This window comes from Rhinatrema bivittatum, chromosome 3 (genome assembly GCF_901001135.1).
Source record: "Rhinatrema bivittatum chromosome 3, aRhiBiv1.1, whole genome shotgun sequence".
Taxonomy (NCBI): Eukaryota; Metazoa; Chordata; class Amphibia; order Gymnophiona; family Rhinatrematidae; genus Rhinatrema; species Rhinatrema bivittatum.
Window position 1 is genome coordinate 250297825 of NC_042617.1, and position 18092 is coordinate 250315916.

At 47.7% G+C, this 18092-nt stretch overlaps 1 protein-coding gene across 4 annotated transcripts in view; it reads left to right on the forward strand.

The window, feature by feature from the left end:
• LOC115087342 (zinc finger protein 501-like) overlaps nucleotides 1-7539 on the forward strand; it is a 30391-nt gene extending 22852 nt beyond the window's left edge. For 3 of the 4 annotated variants that reach the window (XM_029594440.1, XM_029594441.1, XM_029594442.1), the window contains exons 2-3: nucleotides 3569-3674; nucleotides 4140-7539. In XM_029594440.1, coding sequence (XP_029450300.1) covers nucleotides 4182-5441 — 1260 coding nt within the window. In that variant the 5' untranslated portion in view covers nucleotides 3569-3674; nucleotides 4140-4181 and the 3' untranslated portion in view covers nucleotides 5442-7539. The remainder of the gene's footprint in view (nucleotides 1-3568; nucleotides 3675-4139) is intronic. The other variant, XM_029594443.1, reaches the window with a different exon arrangement.
• The last annotated feature ends 10553 nt before the right edge of the window (nucleotides 7540-18092 follow it).

Here is an 18092-nt window from a genome sequence, read left to right on the forward strand (position 1 = left end):
AGCGCTTCAACCCCTACAGGACTCGCTACCAAGCACCTCGTTCTCAGGCCAGGAACCAGCCCTTTCGGGCTAAGCACAACAAGAGGAGAACCGGCTCTGGTTCTGGTCCCGGCCGCAATCCACAATGACAATCAGCCGACCCATCCGGGGGTAGCAGCCATAGGGGGCAGGCTAACCCTCTTCTACTGCAGATGGGTCGAGATTACCTCGGACCAGTGGGTCCTCGCCATCATCCGAGAAGGGTATTACCTGGATTTTCTTCGGCTCCCGCCGGACAAGTTTCTGGGATCTCCTTGTTCACCCCTCAAGAAGGCGGCACTAGAAGTTACCTTGCGGAGGCTCCTGTCCCTAAAAGCCATAACCCCAGTGCCTGCAGGCGAGATAAATTCTGGGCATTATTCCATTTATTTCATAGTACCCAAGAAGGAGGGCACTTTCAGGCCCGTCCTGAACCTCAAGTCAGTCAACCGACACCTACGGGACCCCAGCTTTCGCATGGAAACTCTGCGGTCTGTCAAGAATGCAGTACAGCCAGGGGAGTTTCTCACCTTCCTAGATCTGTCGGAAGCCTACTTGCATATCCCAATCCATCGGGATCACCAGCGCTATTTACGCTTCAAGGTCCTGAGCCAACACTTCCAGTTCCGAGCTTTACCCTTCGGGTTAGCTACTGCACCGCGGATCTTTACCAAGGTCATAGTAATAGTGGCGGCGGCTCTCAGGAAGGAAGGAATTCTCGTCCATCCTTACCTAGATGATTGGCTGATCAGGGCAAAGCCACCGGAGGAGAGCCACCAGGCAACCAACAGAGTTATAGCTCTTCTGGAAAGCCTAGGATGGGTAGTCAACTTGAACAAGAGTTCCCTGCAGCCTTCTCAGTCACTGGAATACCTAGGAGTCCGATTCGACACCCAGGAAGACAAGGTCAGTCTGACATCCAAGAGGAGAGCAAAGCTCCAGAATCGTCTGCAGGCCCTGCTGAGTGCCACCCGGTCCACAGCTTGGGATTACCTACAGGTCCTCGGCCTTATGGCATCCACTCTGGAGGTGATACCATGGGCGCGGGCTCATATGAGACCATTACAACGTGCCCTCCTATCTCGGTGGAGCCCACGATCACAGAATTACACCGTACACCTACCTCTACCAGCCAGAGTGCGGAATCAGATACGGTGGTGGTTGCAGCCCGGCCACATGAGCCGGGGGTCAAGAATGTCCTCCCCAACCTGGACCCTGCTCACTACAGATGCCAGCCTGAACGGATGGGGAGTACACTGCGAGGAACTCACCGCCCAAGGGCGGTGGAACAGAGAAGAGTCGGGTTGGAACATCAACCGACTAGAGGCACGGACAGTCAGGCTAGCTTGCCTGCGATTTGCCCACAGACTCCGAAACAGAGCGGTCAGAGTGATGTTGGACAACGCCACCGCAGTGGCATACATCAACCGTCAAGGCGGAACCAGAAGCAGACAGGTATCTCTAGAAATAGCCCCCCTAATGACTTGGGCGGAAGCACATCTCCAGGACATCTCCGCCGTCCACATCGCCGGGAAGGACAACACCGTGGCAGACTTCCTCAGCAGAGAAAGCCTAAATCCGGGGGAATGGCAGCTGTCGCCCACAGCCTTCCAGATGATCATGGACCAGTGGGGGACACCGGGCATAGACCTACTAGCGGACAGGTCCAACGCTCAATTACCCAGATATTTCAGCCGCAGGCGGGATCCTCGATCCCAGGGGATCGATGCCCTGGTACAGCCATGGCCTCAGGGGATCCTGCTATATGCCTTTCCTCCATGGCCCCTGCTGGGCGCCATTATACACAAGATTTGGCGGCACAGAGGCCTAGTTCTTCTAGTGGCCCTGGACTGGCCAAGAAGACCCTGGTATGCAGACACGAGAAGACTACTGGCAGGGAATCCATTACCCCTGCCTCCACACAGGGACCTGCTGCGGCAAGGTCCCATTCTCCACGAGGATCCAGCTCAATTCTCTCTTACGGTCTGGCCATTGAGAGGGCTAGACTGAAGAAAAGAGGATACTCGGAGCCGGTAATAGATACACTCCTCCGAGCACGCAAGTTCTCCACATCACTAACCTATATAAGGATCTGGAGAGTATTTGAAGCCTGGTGCGACACTCACAGCACCAATCCACATGCTACAAAAATCCCTATCGTTTTGGATTTCCTGCAAGATGGACTTCAGAAGGGTTTATCCCTCAACTCCATCAAGGTTCAGGTGGCAGCGCTTTCTTGCTACGGTCCCAGGAGGGACGGCAACACCATTGCCACACACCCAGATGTTTCACGTTTCCTGAAAGGAGTCAAACACATTCGCCCGCCCCTGTGGAACCTCAACCTAGTTTTGGAATTCCTAGCGGGACCTGCCTTCAGACCCCTCCGAGGCCTGTCTCTCTCCGTTCGTTAACCTTGAAGATGGTGTTCTTGCTGGCTGTGTGTTCAGCACGCCGCATCTCAGAGCTACAAGCACTGTCCTGCCGTGATCCATTTCTCAGAATCACTCCAGAGGCTATCCATCTTCGCACGGTTCCTTCCTTCTTCCCAAAAGTAGTCTCACACTTCCACCTCAACCAAACCATATCCTTGCCAACCACGGAAGGTTTGAAGAAGTCGGAAGAAGGTCAAATACTGCGCCATCTCGACATTGGCAGGTTGCTGTCCAGATACTTGGAAATGTCAGAAGCAGTACGAAAGACGGACCATCTGTTCGTCCTTCACAGCGGGAAGAAGCAAGGGGAAGCGGCCTCACGGCCAACCATCGCCCGCTGGATCAAAGAAGTTATCAAGGCGGCCTACGTAGAGGTAGGAAAACCACCACCTCTACAGGTCAAGGCTCATTCTACCAGAGTGCAATCGGCCTCTTGGGCAGAAACTAGGATGCTATCGCTGGCAGAGATATGTAAAGCGGCGACGTGGTCCTCCCTCCATACCTTCTCCAGATTCTACCGTCTGGACGTCCAGGCCAGGGAGGACACAGCATTTGCGAGGGCAATCCTAAATGGACCTCGGGCAGCCTCCCGCCCAGTCCGGGAGTAGCTTTTGTACATCACACTTGTTTTGAGTCCATCTGCTACACGCTAGGAAATGTAGAGATTACTTACCTGATAATCTCGTTTTCCTTAGTGTATGCAGATGGACTCAGCATCCCGCCCGGCTGCCGGTATACATGGGGGTTCGCCAACTCACGGTAAGCCATGTTTTCTTATATAGGGCATCCACCCTGCCGGGTGTCGACGCCTTCCGGCCAAGAACACTGGCGGTCTCCAGCTACTATCAATTGGCAGGGTAATCCTGTTCATTTAATCGATCAGTCAGTCACACATATATCCATAAAGCTTTTGCAAGGAAGATTACTGAATTGCTGCACTTCCTGCGGGGGTATATGTACCCGTGCTGACGTCAGATCCGTCTCCAACTGCTAGCACGAGCACACTATACCCACTTGTTTTGAGTCCATCTGCATACACTAAGGAAAACGAGATTATCAGGTAAGTAATCTCTACAATACTGTTTAAAAGCTGAAGACATTTTCCCATTTTCTAATAGGCAGCCAAGGTTACAATCCTGACTTCTCAGTAGAGATCTGAAAATGAAAAATCTCATATCGTCGACCAGGTGGAGGGAGGAGAGGAGGATATGGATACCAAGATCGGTGAGAAAAATAGTCCAGTGTAACAAAATGCTTACTGTGTAGTCCAGTGGTAACAAAATGCATACTGTGGAGTCATGCTTACTGTGGAGTAACTTACTAAATTCTTAGAGTTCAGTCTTCTTGAAGCTTGAAGATTGGAGGTTCAGGGGACCAGGTCCAGAGTGAATTCCAGGTCTCCAGAGTTTTTGGTTAATGACTTATCAGAGTGAAGGGAATCACTGCAGAAACTAGAGTAAAGATGAGATACACAGAACCAACAGGGTGAAATCAGACATGGTTTGTTTCCCTCGGTTCATGTGCACTTCCTCACCTGTTTCTGTCTACAAGGAACACCACTTCCTGTTATGTGGCACATGGAACCCTTAGCCAAGCAAAGGTATTTAAATATTGATATGGGGTTATTTCCCTATATATGTTGTCCTCTATTGCTGTAAAATTAATGATCATACTAATTTTTATCCATAGATGTTGGATTGAAGAACAAAAGCGAGAGACAAAGTATATACAATGGACAGCAGAAGGAAGAATGGAAATGCAAAGATTGCCTCCAGAAACAGCCCAGATCCTTCAGCTGACTGTCGAGTAGGTATCAGTAAAGTAACACCATCCAGGATGAAGGAAAAAGCCCAAAAAGAAGAGATACCAAACACATACACTGAATGTGGTAGAAATTTCAACCACTGCTCAAATCTTATACAAACTCATAGAGTTGATGGAGTAAGATCACTTCAAAGTGTTTGTACTTGGGAAAACTTCACCACAAACTCATGTTCAGTTCAGCACCAAGAAAAGATTGAATGTGGGAACAATATCAGTGAGGGGTCAAGTCACACATATATCCAACAATGTCGTAGAATGGAGAAAAGATGTACAAGTACTGAAGGTGAGAAAAGAGCTAACAAAACAAAATTTATAGCACATAGAACAGTTCATATTCAAAAGAAACCTTTGAAATGTCCTCAGTGTGAAAAATGCTTTACGTGCAGGGTTGAGCTGGATAGCCATGTAAGAATTCATTCAGGAGGAAAACGATTTCAGTGTACTGAATGTGAAGAAAGTTTTAATAATAAGTCAAACCTGATATGTCATAAAAAAGTTCACAGGCAAGACAAACCTCTTAAGTGTACTGAATGTGAAAAATGTTTTAGATATAGATCATGGTTTACAAGCCATCAGAAAAGTCACAAAGGACAAAAGCCATTTAAATGTTCTGCGTGTGATAAAAGTTTCAGCCAGAAAACTGAGCTAAGGAACCACAAAAGAATTCACAAAGAAGAGAAAAAATTTAAATGTTCTGAATGTGATAAATGTTTCAGTCAAAAATATGTTCTAAAGAATCATGAAAGAATTCATACTGGTGAGAAACCATTTAAATGCTCTGAATGTGATAAATGTTTCAATCTGAAATCTAATGTTAAACAACATGAAAGAATTCATACTGGTGAGAAACCATTTACATGTTCTGAATGTGATAAAAGTTTTATTCAGAAGTCTGATCTAAGGAACCATGAACGAATTCACACGGGTGAGAAACCATTTCAGTGTCCTGAATGTGATAAATGTTTCCGTCTAAAAGCCCACATGCGACTGCATGAAGTAATCCACAGGAGTGAGAAACTGTTTAAATGTTCTGAATGTGATAAATGTTTCAAGCGGAAAAGCTGCCTGCAACGGCATGAAATGAACCACAGGAATGAAAAACCCTTTAAATGTTCCGAATGTGATAAAAGTTTTTGTATGAAAACCCAGCTGCAACTGCATCAATGACACACAGGAGTGATAAACCATTTAAATGCTCTGAATGTGATAAATGTTTCCGTCTGAAAACCCACCTGCGAATGCATGTAATGACTCATATAAGCGAGAAACCATTTAAATGTTCTGAATGTGATAAATGGTTCAGACAGAAATCTATTCTAAGGAAACATGAAAGAGTTCACCTGGTGAGAAACCATTTAAATGCTCTGAATGTGATAAATGTTTCAGTCAGAAAATCCACCTACGCAAGCATGAAATGCACCACAGGAATGATAAACCATTTTGAATTTGATCATTGCTTTGGTCAAAAATATATTCTAAGGAACCATGGAAAAATTCACATCAGTGAAAATTAAGCAAAATTGAAAGCATCTCCCTGACTGAGGATTGTAAGATTAGAGAACTGGAATAGGAAGGTGTATACAAATATTTAGGACTAGAGGAAGGTGTAAAAATGTGGTAATAAAATACTGAGAGAAAAGATCTGCAAGAGACTTCCAGAGACTGAAATTGATATCGAAAAGTGCTTTATGTGCACGGAATAAAATAAAAGCTATTAACCAGCTTGCAATTCCTGCACTTTCATATAGTTTTGGAATAGTAGACTGGCCCTATAGAAATCTTGAAAATTGAATGTAAAAACAAGAAAGCTCCTTCATATCCATGAGGTAATCTATAAGAACCAGTGTTTTGCCAAGATTATATATCCTAGAGCTGAGGGCGGTTTTGGTCTTATAGTAATAGACTACATCTACAGAGCTATCATCAGGCACATTTAAGGACATCAACAGACATGAATGCCCACAAAATGCTGAAGTATGAAGGTGAACAAGCAGCATGAGTTTGTCCTTAAACTTGAATAACTGACTGAGAATCCACTAGTACACAAGAAGCAACAGACTGTGCAAAATAAGAGAAAAAACTCTTAAAAATCAGACCAACAGACAAGGATAGATAATTACAAAAACACAAATATAGTGGGAAGTATACAGTTACTTCAACAACCCCACATAGATCAAAATTTGACACAGCAGTGGTTAAGTGCAGAGATCAGCATACCTATTTTTATTTGGCATGGCAGTAGCGGCATGGCACAACCCTAATAGCAGCTTGGGAGGCTGCCATTGCCTCTATCGATGAAGGCAGGCAGTCCAGAGTAGCATAGGCATCACAAACAGTGTGGAGATACAGCCCTCTGCGTGCAGGCAGCAGGAGGCGTGTTTAACCAACCGTCATTTTTTCTGCTGCCACAGGGCCAGTCTCGCAGCTGTTATCACAAGACCAGTTCTGCAGCAGCAGGATGTTTGGTTACATGTGATTCCTGCTGCCCTGAACTGCACAATCTTGCAGGCCTTTGCCAAAGCCCATCTCTTGGTGTGAAAGAGAGGTAAGAGGACCTGGTGGCTGCCAAGCGGACCCCCTCTACTGGTGGCTGATAACTAAGAGACCGGGTGCAGGCCACCACGGAGCACATTCCATGGCAGCAGAAGAGAGGACCCAGCGACTGCCAGGAGATCCCATGATGGCTAAGAAGAGGTCCAGCGTATGTTTGAGCCTGTGTGTGTTTGTTGTGAGCTGGTGTAGGTGAATGGATGAGAGCCTATGTGTATGCGTTGTGTGATTGCATGTGGGAAAAGAGGGAGTGTGTATGATTGCATGTAGGAGAGAGAGAGTGTGTGTGTGATCAACTGCATATGGAAGGAATAGAGCCAGCATGTGAGTGTGGGTGATTGCATGTGGAGAGAGCATGCATGTTTGCATGTGGGAGAGAGCATGCATGTTTGCATGTGGGAGAGAGCATGCATGTGTGTAATTGCTTTGTGAGAGGTTGAGCATGCATGGTGTATGGGGAAGAAAGAGGGGATCATGTATGTGGGTTGGAGAGTGTGTGTATGTGAGAGAGAGACAGGAGAAAGTTTGTGTGCACTCTCTCCCACCCCAACTAATATATGACAATCTCAGGGTGATTGGAAATCAAAAATTTCTCATGCATGGAGAGCAGTTTTTTTAAATCCTTAGAAGTTTTAATAATGGGTGTTGTTTGATGTATTTGCTGTTTAGAAATATTTTATTAACGTTGGAAAATGTTTTTAAATTGGAGTATGAATTTTTAATTGTTGGATGTTATTCTATTGTCAACTGTTTTGAAATATTTATTCTTTTTATTGGTTTGGTTTTACTATATGATGTTTTATATTTCTTAATTTGCTATTTTATGTTTTATGAGGCATGGTAATGTTTCTGTTTCTCCATTGTTGTACTGCATACAGAGTTAGGCTTGTTGCAGTTTTCAGTTTAATTTTTGTTTGCATATTTCTATTTATACTTTTTATGGTCACTTTATTCTGTATCTGGTGGGGTTCTACATGTGTGACTGAAGTGAGATTAATTCTGCTAGCGAGTGTATAGTTTCTGTGTAGGGATCTATAGCAGCCTGGCCTGTTCTGGTTTCCTAATAGGTGGTGTTTTTGTGAGGAGGGGGAGGGTGTGAGAAATTGTTCTCTTCTTCATATAATTTTGGTTTACATGTTGAAAAACATCAATTTCAATTATAGTTGTACATAACTCTTGAATGTTTTTATGGAAAATTAATGTCAATTAAAATTAATATTAAGAGTTGTGTGAAAGGAATCGGCAGATCAGGGTGCCAAACTGACTTGTGACACTGTTACGACTGTCGCTGCCCGACGTCTCCACTCCGCCCTCTCTGGCGACTCCTCCCGCGGTTGATGGACGTTGGCTGCCACCGGCATCTGCCTGCCTGCCGTCCTCTCCGGCATCCCTGGTCCGGCTTGGGCGCTGCCTCCCGCCATGCTGTCCAGCTGCCTTAGGGCGGCACGCGCGTGCGGCCCTGCTTTCCAAATACTTTCTTTGGCGTGAACCTCAGGGGCGTCCCCCTGTGATGACGTTTACGCATCCCGGATACAAAAAGCCTACACTACTGTTAGCTAATCGAGTTAGCAAGGTCAGGTATTCGTACTGGAACTCCTTACGGAGGGGATTTGCTCTCCATACCTAGCTACTCTGCCTTTTTCATTATTGGACTTACTCTATAAGGGGTACCCGCTTCTCGGGGCCTTTCTCTTCTCTTTCAGGTCGCTGTCTGGAACCGGTACTCGCTCCTCGTGGGCCCATGTTCCCGGACTCGCTGCCTGGACTTCACTTATGCCTGGAAGATACCGCTGCCTACACCCTCAGTGAGTTACTAACTACTTCTCTCAGAGCTGTTCCCTGGAACCAGGTACTTGCTCCTCGAGGGCCTGCCTCTATTCCAGCTCCTGTGATTCCTACCGAGAGAAACCGCTGTGTGAGTACTCAACTAAAGAGGCTCTATTCCAGAACCCTGCATACTCTTCATTATACTCACTATCTCAGTTTCTCTTCACTATAGCACAGCCATTGTGAGATCGCTGTTCCAGAGCCTGAGGGACTACAGCCCAGCCGGGCTTCATCTCTGCTCACTTACTGCCACCTCTGGTGCTCCTCAATACTGTTTAATAAAAGATCTATCTGTGTTGTTGGTCCTGACCTGTGGCCCCTCAAGGGACTTCCCCCATGGGCATGGTCAGCAGCCACAATGTCGCATTCGTAGTAGCGACGAATGGAAAACAGCCTTACTCGAGACTGCCATTTTGAGTACTTGTTTAGCCCTTCGGCCTGTGCAATGCACCTGCTATATTTCAGAACATGATGAACGACATTCTGCGGGACCTGCTATACAAGAGTGTCGTTGTATACCTGGAGATATCCTGATATTTTCCCATGATTTGCCCACTCATCTAGAGGATGTCAAGCAAGTACTACGCCGACTCCGTGAACACCGGCTCTACGCCAAACTCTCCAAGTGCAAATTTCATAAAGACTCAGTGTCTTTTCTTGGCTCTATCATATCTAAAGATGGCTTCCAGATGGACCCTCAAAAGCTCGAGAGTATCAAAAATTGATCCCAAACTACCAGCCTGAAGGCCCTGAGACGATTCCTGGGGTTTACCTAACTATTATAGAAGCTTATAAAGAACTACTCTTCTTAACAGCACCCTTGACCGCAATGACCCGCAAGGGTGCCAACGCTTCAAAATGGTCTGCAGAGGCCATTTCCGCGTTTGAGAAACTAAAGACAGCCTTTTCCACAGAACCATGCTTGCGGCATCCTGACCCCAACAAGCCCTTTATCGTAGAAGTTGACACTTCAGATGTTGGCGAGGGGGCTGTATTGAGCCAGACTGGAGACTGTAAAGCCTTACGTCCCTGCTCTTTCTTCTCACGACGTTTCTCCCCGGCAGAGAAGAACTATGGGATCAGCGATAAAGAGCTCTTGGCAATAAAGCTTGCATTCGGGAAGGAATGGCGGCCTGGCTCAAAGGCACTGAACAGCAAATAACCGTATTCACGGACCAAAAAAATCTAGAGTATCTCCGCCATGCGTAACGTCTTAACCACAGACAAGCTAGATGGTCCTTATTCTTCAATCGTTTTGACTTTGTGCTTAAATATCGCCCCGGAGACAGAAATACTAGAGCTGATGCCCTGTCATGCTCCTTTCTCTCGGAGGATGTGCCTGAAGAACCTCAGCACATAATTGACCCGAAGAGAGTCATCTTGGAGACTACACATTCTGTGCCCGCTGGTAAGACCATCATGTCTAACACCTCAGGAAGAAAAGTGCTCTTTTGGGCGCATGATTCCAAGCTGGCTGGCCATCCTGGTCAACGCTGCCACCCTGCTCAAGATCCAGAAGTTCTGTTGGTGGCCTACTATCAAGAAAGATACCCTATTCTACGTGGCATCTTGTACCAACTGTGCCAAACACAAACCTGCTTCTGGCCAACCGTGGGGATTGCTACAACCACTGCCAGTTCCAGAACAGCCCTGGTCACACATCGCTACTGACTTTGTAGTTGATTTACCCCTTTCTGGAGGAATGAATACCATCTGGGTAACAGTTGATCGCTTCAGCAAGATGGCCCATTTCGTGGCGCTGCCTGGCTTACCTTCAGCCTTGGAGCTTGTGAAGCTCTTCATATCACATATTGTTCACCTTCACAGCCTTCTCAGACCAAGGATCTCAATTCACGGCAAGATTTTGGAGGGCCTCGTGCAAGTTATTCGACATCTCTCTAGACTACACTTCAGCCTATGATCCGCAATCAAATGGCCAAACAGAACGGATGAATAGAACCTTAAAACAGTTCATTCGTGCCTACGTGAGTTGCCATCAGAATAACCGGGCTGAACTGTTGCCTTGGGCTGGATTCACCATCAACTCTCATCCAGCAACATCAACTGGATCAACACCATTTGAAGTGGTATATGGACGCTCTCCAACACCGCCACTTCCACTAAAGCTCTCAGTGAAGTCCCCAGCAGCTCAAGCTACTGCTGATGAAATCCATAACCTGTGGACTCAGATGAAAGACATGCTAGTCAAAGCGAGTGATTGCGCTAAGAAGTGCTATGACGCTCACCATTCTCAAGCACCTGTCTTCAAACCCGGTGACAAAGTCTGGTTATCTACCAAACATCTCAGACTGAAATTACCCTCCACTCGGTTCGCTCCTCGCTACGTTGAACCATTTCCAATCCTCCGACGTCTTGGCAACATCACCTACAGTCTGAAGTTACCACCCGGACTAAGCATCCACAACACTTTTCACGTTTCACTCTTGAAACCTCTCATACTCAGTGAATTCTCTTCCAAGACTCAGGAACCAAATGCCATCAACGCGGATGACCTAGAATTCAAGGTTGAAGAGATTCTTGATGTCCGAAGACGAGACAAAACACTTGAATGCCTCCTTTCTTGGGAGGATTTCGGCCCCGAAGAAAACTCTTGGGAGCCTCAGGCTAACATCCTTGATAAAGAGATGCTCCGTCAATTTCATCTCGTTCATCCTTCAAAACCTAAACCTGGTACCCGCAGAGGAAACTGCCCTCTGAAGGGGGGTACTGTTACAACTGTAGCTGCCCCACGTTTCCACTCCGCTCTCCTTAACTCTCTGGCGACTCCTCCCGCGGTTTGGCTGCCGCGGCGACTGCCTGCCGTCCTCTCCGGCTTCCATGGTCCGACTTGGGCGCTGCCTCCCGCCATGCTATCCAGCTGCCTTAGGGCACGTGCGCCGCGTGGCACTTCTTCAAATACTTTCTTTGGCGCGAACCTCAGGGACGTCCCCCTGTGATGATGTCACGCATCCCGGATACAAAAAGCCTACACTACTGCTAGCTAATCGAGTTAGCAAGGTCAAGTATTCGTACTGGAACTCCTTACAGAGGGGATTCGCTCTCCATACCTAGCTACTCTGCCTCTCCATTATTGGACTTACTCTATTTGGGGTACCCGCTCCTCGGGGGCCTCTTTCTTCTCTTTCAGGTTGCGGTCTGGAACCCGTACTTGCTCCTCGAGGGCCCATGTTCCCGGACTCGCTGCCTGACTTCTACCTGGACGATACCGCTGCCTACACCCCCAGTGAGTTACTATCTACTTCTCTCAGAGCTGTTCCCTGGAACCAGGTACTCGCTTCTCGAGGGCCTTGCCTCTATTCCAGCTCCTGTGATTCCTACCGAGAGAAACTGCTGTGTGAGTACTCAACCAACGAGGCTCTATTCCAGAACCCTGCATACTCTTCATTGTTCTCACTATCTCAGTTTCTCTTCATTACAGCACAGCCATTGTGGGATCGCTGTTCCAGAGCCTGAGGGACTACAGCTCAGCCGGGCTTCATCTCTGCTCACTACCGACACCTCTGGTGGCCTCTTCACATACTGTTACGGTAATAAAGATCTATCTGTATTTGTGTGTCCTGACCCGTGGCCCCTCACGGGACTTCCCCATGGGCGTGGTCAGCAGCCACAATGTCCAAGGGTCCACCCAAAACCTTACAAACAATAACAGACACTTGAGGTCTAGCGTTAGCTACCCCCGATTTAAATTTTGACACATCACTCCGCAAAGGTTGCCTACCTCAGCACTGTAACATTGCTGCATCAGAAACTATACATCACAGAACTTACATATTTGAAAAGAATGAAGAAGTTGTGTTTGGCCATTTTGCCAGCTTTTAAAATCAAATCTCCAACTCTGAAGTTTTTCAGCTACTGAAGTTTTATTCATATATTGCAAGAGGGAATTTGAAAGGGTCATCATTTCCTGATGAAAACCAGCATAGCAACAGCCTTTGTCCATAGTAGTAGGAATAACATTATTGATGCAGTTTTCAAAAACTTCCAAACTTAAATTGAAATCTATAGTGGAATGGAATGGGGGATTGGCCCTTAAACAGTGAGCAAAAATTAAAAACAAGATTTCAGGGAGGGTGTCCCATTAAATAGCCACCCTTGATTATTTTGAATAGTGAGAGATCCTAGATGCTTGTCCAATCCATTCACGAATATGTCAATAAAGATATGGGATACTTATAAAGAAAAATTAGGATTTAGTAGAACATGCTGCCCTCTAACTGATTTGTTATAATAAATCCTTTTTGGCAGGACTTATCTCTGAGGTTTCAAAGAGCTGGGAGAAGCTGAATCTTTCAAGACTTGGCTTATTGTTTGGTAGGCAGAAGAGATGTTTATTTTTCAACAAATGTGTGCAAAATATCAGCTACTGACCACTGATTGGTATGGTTATATTCAGTTCTCCCAGGATAGCAGGATGGTAGGTCCACACATATGGGTTGACATCATCAGGATGGAGCCCAATCACGGAACACTTTTGTCAAAGTTTCTAGAACTTTGACTGGCACACTGAGCATGCCTAGCATGCCACTAACCCTGCATCCAGCAGGGGTCCCCCTCAGTCTCTTTTTTTCCATGCAGCAGTTGCCTCGTGGTTCTCAGGAACTCTGAGAATTTCTCACAATTTTTCCTCACAGAACTTTTCTTCAAAAATGTAAAGATTTTTCCCATCCCGGGGTCCCCCATAGACCATCGAATATCGTTAATGGAGATAAGTTTTCTTACCTCGTTCTTTGTGGTCGGTTTCCCGATGGAAGCACCTATCGGTACCCGATGTCCACCGACCGCACGCTGTGTTTTTTTTTCCAAAAATAAAAAAAATGGCGACTGGTTTTCAGAAGTGCCCCGAGGGTCCGAGGACTATGTCCATAACAGACCCTCGTGACGTCTGCATCTTGTGTTTGGGGCCTTCCTACGATGTCCAACTGTGTGCCAGTTGCGCCCAAATGACACCGAAAGACCGCCGAGCCTTCTTAGAGAAAATGGAAACACCTTTCAAAACTAAGCGCTCGTCCCCCTCAATGCCGGCCAAGAGTGCACCGAGCCGAAAGCCGTTGTCATCGACTCCATCTCCGTCGACGTCTCAGCATCAGGGACACCAGTTGAACAGCCGTCACCGGCATCGTCTCATTCAAAAGCCTCCACATCATCGTCCTCGGCACCGGAGAAGGACCGGGCCGAGCACCGACAGAAGCACCGGCATCGACGAGATCCATCTTCTGGAATGGGCACTGACAAACCATAGACATCGATGGAACCATCCTCCTCTGGACCTGGGACACCGAGGCATTCCCCACCTGCAGTGGTTTCGGGAGCCGAGACGGCACATAATCCTGTGGACCCTCCAGCAACGCCCATGGAGCCTCCAACCCTGGAAGCTGTGTTACCAACACCAGCCTTCCGGGAGGAATTGACCGAATGGTCCAAGAGGCAGTCCTCCAAGCGCTTCGAGGATTTCAGTTGCCACCAGCACAGACTCCTATCTCGAAGCCTGACCTGGTGCCGACGATGCTTGCTCCGCTACTCAAACGGCTAGACACCCTAATTGGCGCACTTCCTTCGGTGCCCGTGCCCTATGGACCGACAATACCTCCGAGACCATCAGTTCCTCTACTGGCATCGACCCCGATTCCTCTATCATCGGACGATGAAGACTGTGATCTGTCAATGCTGGACCCGATTCCAGGGCCTTCGGGTATATTACCACTCCGACACCCATCGAAAACACCGATACCATCGGTGCCTCCACCGGCCTCGGTGCCGCCTTCACCTATTTCAGTGCCTTCACCAATTCCATTGGTGCCACCTCCTGATCCGGCTGGATTAGGACTTCTTTCTCCACCGGAAGAACCACAGGATGGTGGAGACCAGCCATACAATCCCTGGACTGATGATTCCTCTGACTCCCAGGATTCTGAGGATATCCCATCAGAGCCTTCACCTCCAGAGGAAAGATGACGCTCCCCTCCAGAGGACCTCTTGTTTGCAAGCTTTATAAAGGAAATGTCTGAAACTATCCCTTTCAAGCTGCAAACCAAAGAGGATGCCAGACACAGGAGGCTGGAAGTTCTGCAATTCGTGGATGCTCCCAAGGAAGTGATGGCAATTCCAATCCATGAGGTTCTAATTGACCTGTTGCATCGTACCTGGGAGCACCCAGAAACAGTTCCACTGGGGAACAGGAAAACTGATGCTACCTCCCTGGTTCAATCAGCTCCAGGATTAAAAAAAAACCCAGCTCCCTCACCACTCTGTAGTGGTTGAATCCTCTCAGAAGAAAGCAAAGAGGTCCCACCCTCATTCTTCTGCCCCTCCTGGCAAGGAACAGAAATCTTTGGACGCCTTTGGACACAGAGTGTTCCAGGGATTTATGTTGATGACATGTATAGCAGCCAACCAGCTATACATGACACAGTACTCCAGAAACCGTTGGAAACAGGTGCAAAATTTCTCCGAATCCTTGCCAGAGGAGTTTCAAGAAGGTCTGAATTCCATCCTCCATAAGGGCCTTGATGCTGGAAAACACGAGGTCAGAGCTGCTTATGACATATTTGAGACTGCCTCCAGAATGTCAGCAGCAGGCATAAGTGCCAGAAGATGGGCATGGCTAAAATCTTCAGACTTGCATCAAGAAGTCCAAGACAGGTTGGCAGACCTTCCCTGCACAGGGGACAACTTGTTTGGAGAGAAAATACAGGAAACAGTTGCACAACTCAAAGACCACCATGAGACATTGCGCCAACTATCTGCTGTTCCCTCTGACTTTTCATCCACTACCAAAAGGCAGTTCAGAAGGGATCCCAGGAGGTTAACCTATAAAACCCATAGGTATTACCCTCCTCCATCCTGGACTTATCCAACCAGGCCCTATCAAAATGGTCAACCTCGTCAGCACAGGCCTCCAAAACCCCAACCAGCTCCGCAGACTGGTCCTGCATCGGGGTTTTGACTCCCTTCTAGAGAGCAATAGTCAACCTCCGCCTCCAGCAACATTTCTGTACGAGGCCGTTTGTGCCACTTTGAAACATATGGCACACAATCACAACAGACCAATGGGTCCTTTCTGTAGTTGCCCAGGGTTACCATCTAAACTTCCTCACGCTACCATCGGACTCTCCACCTCATCCGCTGTGGAGTTTAACTGATCATTCTCCACTTATCAAGGAGGAACATTCAACCCTCCTCTGTTATGGTTATTGATGTTTGGGTGGATCCTTGGACACTGTGGCAGTTGACCACGCCCACAGGGGGCAGTCCCATGAGGGACCACGGTGACAGGTTAGACTCTGGACACACAAACACAGATTGAATCTTTATTTAAACAGTTTTGGAAACCACCAGAGGTGGCAGTAGTGAGTAGTAGGTGTTGAGCCCGGCTGGGCGAGTATCCCACAGGGACGCTGGAACAGCGGTATCCTCTTCTTTGCTGTGCTGTAGTGGAAAGAGACTGAGAGTTGAGTACACAGTGGAGAAACATGCAGAGTCCCAGGTAGAATAGGAGAAGCTCCGAGACCAGGGAGAGCAGGCCCTTGAGGAGCAAGTACCTGATCCCTTAGAGTAGAGAGACTCAGTGGTATTGTACTCACACAGCGGTTCCACTAGACGAGCGGTATGGCACTGGAACAGAGGGCAGGCCCTCGAGGAGTGAGTACAGGTTTCCTGATAGCACCTGAAAAAAGCAGAAGAGGCCCCTGAGGAGCGGGTACCCCGTTAGCAATAAGAGTTCCAGATAAACGCTGGAGTGACAGAGTAGCTTTGGTACAGAGAGCGAATCCCATCCATTGTATTCCGGTTGCTAACTCGATTAGCTAGCAAAAGTTGTAGGCTTAAATATCCGGGCAGCGTGATGTCATCTCAGGGGACGCCCCTGAGGTTCGCGCCAATGAGGAAATAAAGATGAGGGCGGTGTGTGCGTGCGCCCTATGGTACCTTGGAGGAGCATGGTGGGAAGCAGCACCAAAGCCGATCCGGAGAGGTCGGCAAACAAATGCCGCGGCAGCCAGTAGTCCGAGTTGAGCGAGAGGAGCCGCAAGAAGAGTAAGGTAGGCGGGGTGAAGCCGTCGCAGATTGACGGTCGCAACATCCTCCAATCCAATGCCATAGAACGGGTTCCCCATCTGCAGTGGGGGAAAGGATTCTACTCCCGATATTTTCTAATTCCGAAAAAGTCAGGCGGCATTCGTCCTATATTGGATCTTCATGCCCTGAAGAAATATCTACGCAAAGAAAAGTTCAGGATGGTAACCTTGGGCTCCATGCTTCTCCTTCTCCAAAGGGGAAATTGGCTTTGCTCTCTAGATCTTCAAGAAGCATATGCCCATATAGTAATAACCCCTCCACATTAAAAATACCTCAGATTCTTAGTCGGTCACTGGCATTTCCAATACAGAGTGCTACCATTCGACCTAGCGTCAGCACCCTGTGTGTTCATGAAATGCCTAGCAGTAGTAGCGGCTTACCTAAGACAACAAAGCATCTATGTCTATCCGTATCTAGACGATTGGCTACTCAGAGGTCCATCCAAGTAGGCAGTATTTCACTCCCTCCATCTCATCGTACAGCTACTACAATCCTTGGGGTTTCTCATAAACTATCCCAAGTCAAATCTGACTCCATCACGTACCCTCTCCTTCATCGGAACGGATTTAAATACCATACAAGCCAAAGCGTTTCTCCCAAGGGACCGAGCGAGCACATTATCAACCTTGGCCAAAGCAGTGCAGTCTCACCGAATTACGACAGCTTGCCATCTACTAACCTTACTAGGTCACATGGTGTCCACAGTCTGCGTTACCCCAATGGCTCGTCTAGCCATGAGAGTAACACAATGGACTTTAGAGTCCCAGTGGTCCCAGTTATCTCAACCTATGCCCCACATTGTCCACGTCACCAGCCAGCTTCGTCTCTTACTAGCTTGGTGGATACAGGAGTCCAATCTTTTGATAGGATTACCCTTTCAATCTCTCAGAACCTCAGATTACACTAACAGATGCCTCCAACCTCTGTTGGAGAGCCCATGTCAACAACCTGCAAACCCAGGGAACCTGGACCGCAGCGGAATCAAAACACCAGATAAATTTTCTGGAACTCAGAGCAATACGATATGGCCCTATTTGCTTTCCAGGATTGCCTCTGCAACAAGGTAATCCTAATTCAAACAGACAATCAGGTAGCGAAGTGGTACCTCAACAAGCAAGGGGGCACAGGCTCTTACCTGCCATGCCAGGATGGCAGCGCAGATCTGGGCCTGGGCTCTCCTCCCCATTCCATGCTACTGAGAGCAACTTACCTGGCAGGCTTGGACAATGTGATGGTGGGACAGTCTCAGCGGACCTTTCATCCCCACGAATGGTCCCTGGATCCCACTTGTAGCGAACAAACTTTCCACCAGTGGAGCCACCCACACATAGACCTCTTTGGTCAATT